This window comes from Rhinopithecus bieti, unplaced genomic scaffold (genome assembly GCF_001698545.2).
Source record: "Rhinopithecus bieti isolate Rb0 unplaced genomic scaffold, ASM169854v2 scaffold_1017, whole genome shotgun sequence".
NCBI lineage: Eukaryota > Metazoa > Chordata > Mammalia > Primates > Cercopithecidae > Rhinopithecus > Rhinopithecus bieti.
The window spans coordinates 1,845,329-1,854,669 of NW_016803657.1; the positions used below are offsets into that span (position 1 = coordinate 1,845,329).

Below are 9,341 nucleotides of genomic sequence, written 5' to 3' on the forward strand. Positions count from 1 at the left end.
GTAGTGGCGGGCACCTGTAGTCCCAGCTACTCAGGAGGCTGAGGCAGGAGAATGGCGTGAACCCGGGGGGGGCGGACCTTGCAGTGAGCCAAGATCGCGCCACCACACTCCAGCCTGGGGCACAGAGCAAGACTCCATCTCCAAAAAAAAAAAAAAAAAAAAAAAAAAACTTGGGATATTATCTATCTCTATTCAGCTTAAAATCAGGTATGCAGTGCCTTCGGCTGGCGCTGGTGATAATTAAACTGCCATCATGCACAATTATAGATGCAAATAATAAATTACATAATTAACAACTCTGTACTTGGAATTACTTTTTTAAAAAGTCATCCCTCTGGCGTGTGAGGATTTGGGCAGTTTCTGGACTGAAATACAGAATTGCTGCATCCAGATTGGGTCAAAGCCTGTGGTTGGGAGAACATGCCTGCACAAGGAAAAATGACCCCATAGGACGAAAGTCCTTGACACGAATGGATCTGCCACAAGGGAAAGAATGAGTCTAGCTAGAAGCCAGGACTAACCGGCCGGTGAGCTTCGAGGAACAAAGGGCCTTCCGCTGCTGGGTCAGCCCATAAGAGGGAGCTGCCTGCTGGTACCCGGGAGGGCACGGCCACCCTGTCTGTCCGTTGGGAGCAGAACTCCTTGGAAGGCAGCACCAGCTCCAGAAAGGTCACCGTCCCCCACTCCTGCCCACCCCAGGTGGCAACTGCCCCTGCAGGTCACAGTCCCAGAGCCTGGCTCACCTGACCTAGAGAGAGAAATGGGAAGATGCCCGATTAGCTGGAGGCCCATGGCCCCAGGGCTGGGGGACCGTGGGTCATCCTGAAAGAAGGACAGTAACCGCCTGGAAAGGACGATTTCGGGTGGAGCCTGGAGGAGGCGGCAAATAGCTCGGTCCGCACTCAACTCCCTTCCCAGCCGTCTGATGGAAGGCGAGGAGCGAAGCTCATGCTGCTGAGACCTGGGGTCACCCAGGCACCGGCCTCCGCATGCCCAGCAGAGACAGCAGCCCCCTAACTGCAGGAGTGTGCCCCGATGTGCTCCTGCCGACTTTCCTTCTAATTGCAGACGTGGTCCCCACTGGGGCAAGGCTGCAGTTTTCTTTTAAAAGACAGATCTTTCAAAATAAAAGGGGCCTTGAAGAAAATCATGAAATAAATAACAGTCTGGGCTGGAGACAGTTCTGGCGAAAGTGTCCCGAGGGTGGTGTGTGATGGATGGGACTTTGGGCAGGGCTGGCGTGGCCTTGCCTGTCACTTGAAGCCTCCAGGAGAGTTGAGGACTGGCAGACCCAGGCCCGGAGCAGGTGCGGACTCTCAGCTCTTCCAGCCCCTTACCTTGCAGTAGGGGCTCACAGTTCTAGCCTCCTTGATGCCAGCCCCAGAGTGCTCACTGCTGGCCAACTATGTCCTTTTCCTCAGAACCGGGTCCTTCGGTGCCCACGGTGAGTGGGTATATGAGGCTGTGTGTGGGCACCTAGGCTCTGGGACACCCAGCAGACCTCTCTGGCTTGGAGATGTGTGGGTGGGAAGAACAGGGTGACCTGAGCCCCCCTGGTGTCACATTCTTCACATCTGAGCCCTCCTTGGGTGAGGCCCTACTTCCAGCACACACAGCTGAACCCGTTCGTCTTACAGCAATAACTGCTTCACTCTGACCCTTGAGGTCAGACGGTGGCTGTGAACAGCAGGGGGAACCACCTGGCTGTGACCCCCAAGGACGACGCTGGCCCTCTTCACAGACGAGATGACCAGGGCCAAGGGCGGCAGCATGGTGGCCCACACTGACGGCAGCATCTCACACCTGGATGTGTCTGTGTGATCCACAGGCCTGTAGGAGGTGGAACTGGTTAATTTAGTCAGGTTGGGGTTCTTGTTAGAAAGGGTTCCTGCTCCCATCCGAAACCAAGGCTGAGTGGTGGTTGTACCCAGTCTCCATTCCCCTGAGCACCGGGCGGGGTGTTGGGACCCCCAGCCCCAGGCCACACACCTCTTTCCTTCGGGGCCGTCTCTCCCTCTCTCTTGCCAGAGCTGCTTCCTCACAGAACTTCCCAGTGGGTTGCTGGAGCTGTCTGGGGTTACGTGGCTTGCCCAGGGCCACACTGACTGGGGCCAGGCACCGAAGTCCATTAGTATTTCTGTGACAGCAGCCATCTTTCTATATATTTCTTATTTCATAGGAGATGCCAGAATCTCCTGGAGTCCTTCTGAGGAGGCGACTGCATACTGACATCGCCTCTGTCCTGTGCCATCACCCGGGGAGAGGCTGTGGGCAAAACCCAGTGGTGTCCGAGGGTCTTTGTGGCCCCGAGCTCTTAGTGCTGACAGCAAGTTGAAATAATGAAAGCATAGGGCACTCTGTTAGTGGCTGTTAACTTGTGTAACTAGTGGATGTTAATCCACATTAACTAGCCATGTTACCTAGTGATGTAGGTTAATATGATTAATCAATATGAATGAATCATGTACACTGACGGATATCTGGGCGATAGGATTCTTCAGGGAGGCCGGGGAAGAAGTAGACTGTCACCTTCGGTCTAAAGGTGGTGAGTTCAGTGGTGGGAGGTGCTCAGGGCAGGTGGGTCGGAAGAGGAGAGTGTTCCAGATGGGAAGAAACTATTCGAAAGGCAGCGGACGTCTTCCTGTGTGCACAGAGAGGATGGGTGGCTGCTGGGTGAGATTGTACTGGGGAATTGGGGGGCCGGTGGAAATCTTCCCGTGTGCACAGAGAGGACAGGTGGCTGCTGAGTGGGAATTGGGAGAACTGGGTGTGGGGGTCCTGTGGATATTGTCCTGTGTGCGTAGAGAGGACAGGTGCCCACTGGGTGGGAATTGGGAGAACTGGGTGGGGGGGCCCTGTGGACATCTTCCCGTGTGCATAGAGAGGACAGGTGGCTGCTGAGTGGGAACTGGAGGAATGGGCCCTGTGGACATCTTCCCGTGTGCATAGAGAGGACGGGTGGCCATTGGAGCAGTGCAGTCGGGACCTGCTTCCAGAAGAAGGACTGAACTGACCAGATTTGCATGTTTTTATTGCCCTGGGAATTGGGGCTTGGAGGCCTTTCCGGGGTCCGGTTGTGCAGTTGGTTTGATGATGGCCTGTATTTGGGGGGGGGGTGGCTACAGAGGGAGATGGAGGGAAGGTGGTAGGTGGGAGAGGGCTTAACAGGTGAGTCTCTGAGACTTGTCCATGGTGTGGGGTGACTTTGGGGTCTGTGCCAGGACGCCCCCATCTCAGCCAGCTTCATGGGCATCAGAGGGATCAGCTCTCAGTGGGCCCCTCCCCAGGCTGGGGCTGGGCAGGCTCTGACCGACCCCTGTCCACCGGGGGCACAGGAGGCTGCATCAGGGAAGGCGTCTCCGTCAGTCCCGTCCCCAGGGCCTGTGCCCACGCGCCTGGGCTTCTCCCACTAATGAGGTGAGATTTCCAAGCGTCGTGAACTTTGGTCTGTCTTTAAGAAAACCCAAAATGGCACCTTTTTGTCGAGGCCTGCCCTGTGTCCTGGCTCTGCCACCTGCTGGCCCCTTCCTGGGTGGGAGGGCAGGATGACCGGTTCAGTGACAGGAGGGTGGACGTCTGCACCTCCCAGCCATCGCGATGAGTGCCGAAGGCCTGAGACGCCGGGCGGCTCGTGTGCTGGTCTTTGCAGGGAGATCACATCTGATTTTAGAGCAGGATTCCAAACGTCTGCCAGCAGAAGACCCACTTGGTAGACTGAATGGTGGGCTCAGGTGGGCGGCACGGCCCACGGTCCACGGGAAGCGGAGTCCTCAGTCGCTGTGAGATCTTCACGCCCTTTAATTTCTAATCGTTTATTTGCTCCGTGGGGAGGAGCTGGCCTCACAGCTGAGCACAAGGGCCAGGGAGACCGGACCTGCTCCCAGAAGAAGGACTGAACCGGCCAGATTCGGATAATATGGTTTCTGTTTGTTTGTTTGTTTGCTTGTTTGTTCCTGAGACGGAGTCTCGCTCTGTCACCCAGGCTGGAGTGAGTGGCGCGATCTCGGCTCACTGCAAGCTCCGCCTCCCGAGTTCACGCCATTCTCCTGCCTCAGCCTCCCAAGTCGCTGGGACTACAGGCGCCCGCCACCACGTCCGGCTAATTTTTTTGTATTTTTAGTGGAGACGGGGTTTCACCGTGTTAGCCGGGATGGTCTCGATCTCCTGACCTCGTGATCTGTAGGCCTCGGCCTCCCAGAGTGCTGGGGTTACAGGCGTGAACCACCGCGCCCGGCCAACATGTTGTTATTTTAAAAAGCAAGGTCACGAGCCCTGGAAGGAGCAGATACACCTGGTACAGGAAGGAACCCTTAAATCCTGTGACCCCAGTTACTAAATGGAAATGGGAACATCCAATGGAGCTTAATCCAGCCAATAATTTTTTAATCATCACTTCTTTTTTTCTTACTAAAAAATGTACTCCCTGTTCATTGTGGAAATTAGAAACACCGTTAAGGAAAAAAATGGAAAACTAAAGTCAACCACAGTTTTACTTTTGGGAGAAAACTACCAAGCTTCAGGTGCCCATCCAGGCATCCCAGTTTTAAAAATCCGTGCACTGTATTCAGAAGAAAATGGTTATGGAGTCTAAGTTTTTAATGGGCTGCCCTGATTATTGGTAAAATCATACGCTGTTTGCTGTCATTGAAAACCCCCGTGCCCAGTAAGAAGCTGGGATGGAGCCCGTCCTGGTGCTGGGTGAGAAGCCGGGGTGGAGCCTGTCCTGGTGCCCGGTGAGAAGCCGGATAGAGCCCATCCTGGTGCCCGGTAAGAAGCCGGGATGGAGCCCGTCCTGATGCCCGGTGAGAAGCCGGATGGAGCCCGTCTACGGTGCCCGGTGAGAAGCTGGATGGAGCCCGTCTACGGTGCTGGGTGAGAAGCCGGGATGGAGCCCGTCCTGGTGCCCGGTGAGAAGCCGGATGGAGCCCGTCCTGGTGCCCAGTGAGAAGCCGGGATGGAGCCCGTCTGCAGAGCCTCAAGCTGCTGGCCTGCCTGAGGCCGGCGTTCAGGTTCTGTGCAGTGTTTTGGAGAGAAATGAGATTTGTTGCTGCTTCCTTCACCTGAGGAGGGCACAGCCTCAGACAGTTTCATTGACAGACCAGACTGCACAGTGGTCCAGGGCACTGACCCCAGCCCCAGTCTTGACCATGGCCTGTCAATCGTGGTTCCTGACAGGGCAGTGGCTGGAGCAGACGCTGCCTGGAGGGAAGGAGCACGTGGCCTGGCCAGGCTGGGGTGTGAGCTGTGAACTCAGGGGCAGCAAGACCGTCAGAAATGGGGATGGCACATGGCACCTGAGTGGCCATTGCTGTGGCGAGCCCCCACTGCTGCTGTTCTCACACTTGGGGAAGAGATATGGCACTGGCACAACCTTTGCCATGGAGAGTGCCCACGTCGTCGCTGCTTTTGGTGCTCAGGGAGGGGCCATGGCACTCATGTGGCCTTTGCTATGGTGAGTCCCCACACTGCCACTGTTCTCAATGCTCAGGGAAGGGACGTGGTGTCTCGTGGCCTTTGCTGTGGTGAGCACCCACACTGTCACTGTTCTTCGTTCGTCGGTGCCTCATGGGGAAGGGATGCTGGTCACTCATGCCTTTGCCAGTGGTGGAGCGCCTACACCCGTTGCTGCTTCTTCCGTGCCTCAGGGCGGAGAGGTGTGGCATCTGCTTGTGGCCCCTGGCCCCATGTTGAGTCCCCCCACACTGCCCTGTTGTCCAGTTGGCCTCGGGAAGGGGCACGTGCACTCGTGGCCTTTGCCGTGGTGAGCCACCCACGGCCGTTGCTGTTCTCTGTGCCTGCGGGGGGGGACATGGCCAAAAACCTGCTGTGGCCCTGGCTGTGGGCTGAGCTCCCCAACTGCCCACTGTTTCCAGCGCTCAGGAAGGGCATGTGGCACTCATGGCCCTGTTGCTGAGGGGAGCACCCCACACCATTGCTGCTTCTCGTGGCTGTGGGTGGGGCACGGGGAACGTGGCACCTGTGTGGGCTCTGGCGGGTGGGTGAGTCTTCCACACTTGGCCACTGTTGTCAGTGCTCAGGAAGGGCACGTGGCACTCGGTGACCTTTGCCATGGTGAGCAGCCCACACCGTTGCCTGTTTCCTCTGCTGCTGTGCGGGGGGGGAACGTGGCCACCTGTGCTGGCCCTGGCCTGTGTGGGTGAGTCCCCACACTGGCCACTGCTTGTCGAGCTGCTCAGCGGGAGGGCCATGGGCACTCGTGTGGCCTTCGCTGGGTGAGTCTCCGTGCAATGCTCTTGCTATTCTCAGTTCTCGGAGGGGACGTGGTGACCTTTGTGTGCCCTCACCCATGGTGAGTCCCGCTGCGCTGCTCTTCTGAACCACTCACGGCACTGTCCCCACGTAGTCCTAAGGGTGGTCCTGGATGAGGCGTGTCACCCCCCATTCTTACAGGAGCAGGCCGAGGGGCTTCTGGCCAGGTCACATGAGGCCCACCAGCCAACTCGACCAGGACCCTGGAAAGGAGGCGGCGACACGTGTCCGTGTCTCTGACCCCATTGTTTGTAGAACGGACGGTCTCTGTGGCCCAGGGCTGATCTTGAGCCCTAGCCTCAATCTTCCCACGTCGCCTCCGCGTATGCTGGGATACAGACACATACCCCCACAGTCAGCCTCCCGCGCTAGCTGCGGACAGACACACACCGACCACGGCCAGTTAATTTTTGGTTAAAGTTTTTGGGTAGAGATGGGTCTTGCTATATTGCCCAGGCTTGCGTCTCAAACTCTTCAGCCCACTCAAGCAAGGCCTGTTTTTTTCCCCTGCCTTGGCCTCCCAAAGCTGCCTGGCGATTTCCAGGCTGTGAGCTGCCACACTCGCGACACTGGGCCCCCATTTTAACAGGAGGCGAAACTTGAGCGAGGGAGGGAGGCTGCAGACCCCTGGGAGACGCTCTGGCCGCAGGAAAGGCGGAGCACTGCCCTGAGCGGCCCACATGCGGAGGGCCATTGACTGTTTCTGTGCCTGTGCCGGCCTCGGGCTCTGTCTCCTCCCCCGCCCTGGACCGGTGCCAGCTCCTCCCCTTTGGTGCCCAAAGCTGACGTCCCGTGGATGGTGGCGGCGACTCTGCTTTCTAGTCCGTGGCCTCCACCGCCATGCTCCTGGCCTGTCCTGTGAGGACTCAGTGTCCTCGGGCAGCATCCACTGCACCCCAGGCCCTCCCCGAGACCGACGCCGTCACGCTGACCCTCCCTCCCAGCCCCAGCCACCACCTGAGACCTTGGGTTCCTCTGGGCGTTTCTTCCTGTCTGAAGCGGAGTGTCTTGAGCCTTTTCTTCTATCCAAGCTACAACCTATCTCAAGGCGGTCCTCCATCCCACCATCCCCTGCAGGGCTAGGCCCTCCCCAAGTTCCACGCCCTCAGCACACGCATGTGCCCCATCCAGCCAGCGCGTGGAGGAACCGTGAGGGTCCGCTGGGTGTGTCTCCGTTCGTCCCGGGCTGGCTGCGGGGTTTGGTTTTCCGTCCACGCCATTCCTTCTCTGATCATCCCCCTGCTCCATATCCCATGTCAGTCCGCCAAATACCTTTCAGATCCTCAGATATTTCTTGGATTTTTCGATTTTTCCATCTTTATCTTCAACCAAACTGCCACCGTCTCCTGCAGCTGCCGCAGCCCCAGCCTCCCCCACCTTCAATGTCCACCGTTGGTTCCGGGGCAGCAACAAGACAGACCAGGGTCAGCATCTGCACAGCCCCTCCAGCCCTCGCTGCCCCGCGCTGGCCGCCCCTTACCTTTCCCCTGGGTACTCCCCTGAGGACCTAGCTGGCTCACTGGCCCCCATCCCACCTTTGCACCCTCCTGTCCGCGTGATGTGGTCAGTCGTGGGCTCCCTCGCCCTGTTACACGTTGCATCACTAGTACCTCCTTCAGGGACTGCGCTTGCTCTGTGCCTCTCCGGGGTCGTGCCGTCCCTGTGGGGCCAGGGCCAGCCCTGCCCTCAACTCCAAAAGGCAGCTCAAATGTTAGCTCCCCAGGGAGGCTGATCCTGAACTACGCCCAGGGCCCCGTCCCACTTCCCTCTTCACCTTTGCACATGAGTGCTCGCATGCCACCCCACCACGTTCCATTTACGTCTGTCCCGGCAGGGACGCCTGGCTCTTGTTCACGCCCGTGATGTTAGCGTGTGGCCAGTGCCTGGTGTGGCCCCGTGAGCCCCCTCACACTGGACAATCCCCTGTGTGGCCAGAACCTGACCAGTCCACACCGTGTGATGACCCCTCGTCTCGGGCGGCCTGGAGGCCCTCGCTGTGGCCAACTTAGCTCCCAGGACGCCCCAGGCCGAGGCCAGCCCCTTCCCTGCTGTGGGAAGCCCCCAGTAGCCTCCTTCCTTCTCCAGCAGCAAAAAGAAAATCCCAAAGTGGTTGAAGGAGGGTCTTATTGGGAGTTCTTGAGCCTCCTGGACTGATGAGGTGGCCAAAGCTGGAGGAGGCTTCCGGAGGCTTCCACACCCCCACCGAGTCCTTGCAGAGCTGCAGGAGCTGCCTCCAGTGAGACAGGTGCTTTCAACCCCAGGTCTCCCCAAAGTCATCCTGCTGGGGTTCCTTGTAGCTCCCCAGAAACACAGGCGGGAGGCGCCACTCCCCGTTCTTAGGCAGGTGCGGGGGATGCAGGGTGTGTGTGGGTGTCTGCGGGGGTGTGAGTGGCTGTGTGTGGTTGTGCAGGTGTATGTAGGGGTGTGTGTGGGGTGTCTGTGGGTGTGTGAAAGTATGTCGGTGCTTGTTGGTGTGCAGGTGTATGTAGGTGTGTGTTGATGTGAGCGGGTGTGTGAGGCGTTGCAGGCAGGTAAGCACACCCGGCCGTCCCTTCTGGGGTCAGGCCCTGTGTCTGTGGGTGTGTACGTGTGTGTGGTGTGTGTGGTGTGTGGGGGTATGTACATGGCTGTGTGTGGGGGTGTGTACGTGTGTGTGTACGTGTGTGTCCAGGTAACCACACCCGGCCGTCCCTTCTGGGGTCAGGCCCTGTGTCTGTGGTCAGCATGGAGAGATCTGCCCCAGTGCTTAACCCCGAATATCAGGCAGGGAATCCATCAGCCAGGTGAGAGCTTCACTGCAGAAACTCAAACTTCCCAGGCAGAATGGGACGCCTGGACCATGCCCAGAGGACCTGGCTGGCTTGTGTGTGTGGACTGCAGCCAAGAGCCCTCGTCCGCCCAGGAGAAGGGACGTGAGGCCAGAGAGTGACCCTGTTTCTCTCCCTCCTTCCTGCAGCCATGAAGTCGGGGGGCACGCAGCTGAAGCTCATCATGACCTTCCAGAATTACGGGCAAGCGCTGTTCAAGCCCATGAAGTAAGTGCCGAGGCCTGTGGGCCGGGCTCCTGCTGG

At 58.3% G+C, this 9,341-nt stretch overlaps 1 protein-coding gene across 1 annotated transcript in view; it reads left to right on the plus strand.

Moving 5' to 3' along the window:
* FAM20C (FAM20C golgi associated secretory pathway kinase) overlaps positions 1–9,341 on the plus strand; it is a 63,279-nt gene that overhangs the window by 7,071 nt on the left and 46,867 nt on the right. The window contains 1 exon segment of the mRNA XM_017892253.1: positions 9,227–9,305. Within this exon segment, the coding sequence (XP_017747742.1) occupies positions 9,227–9,305 (79 nt within the window).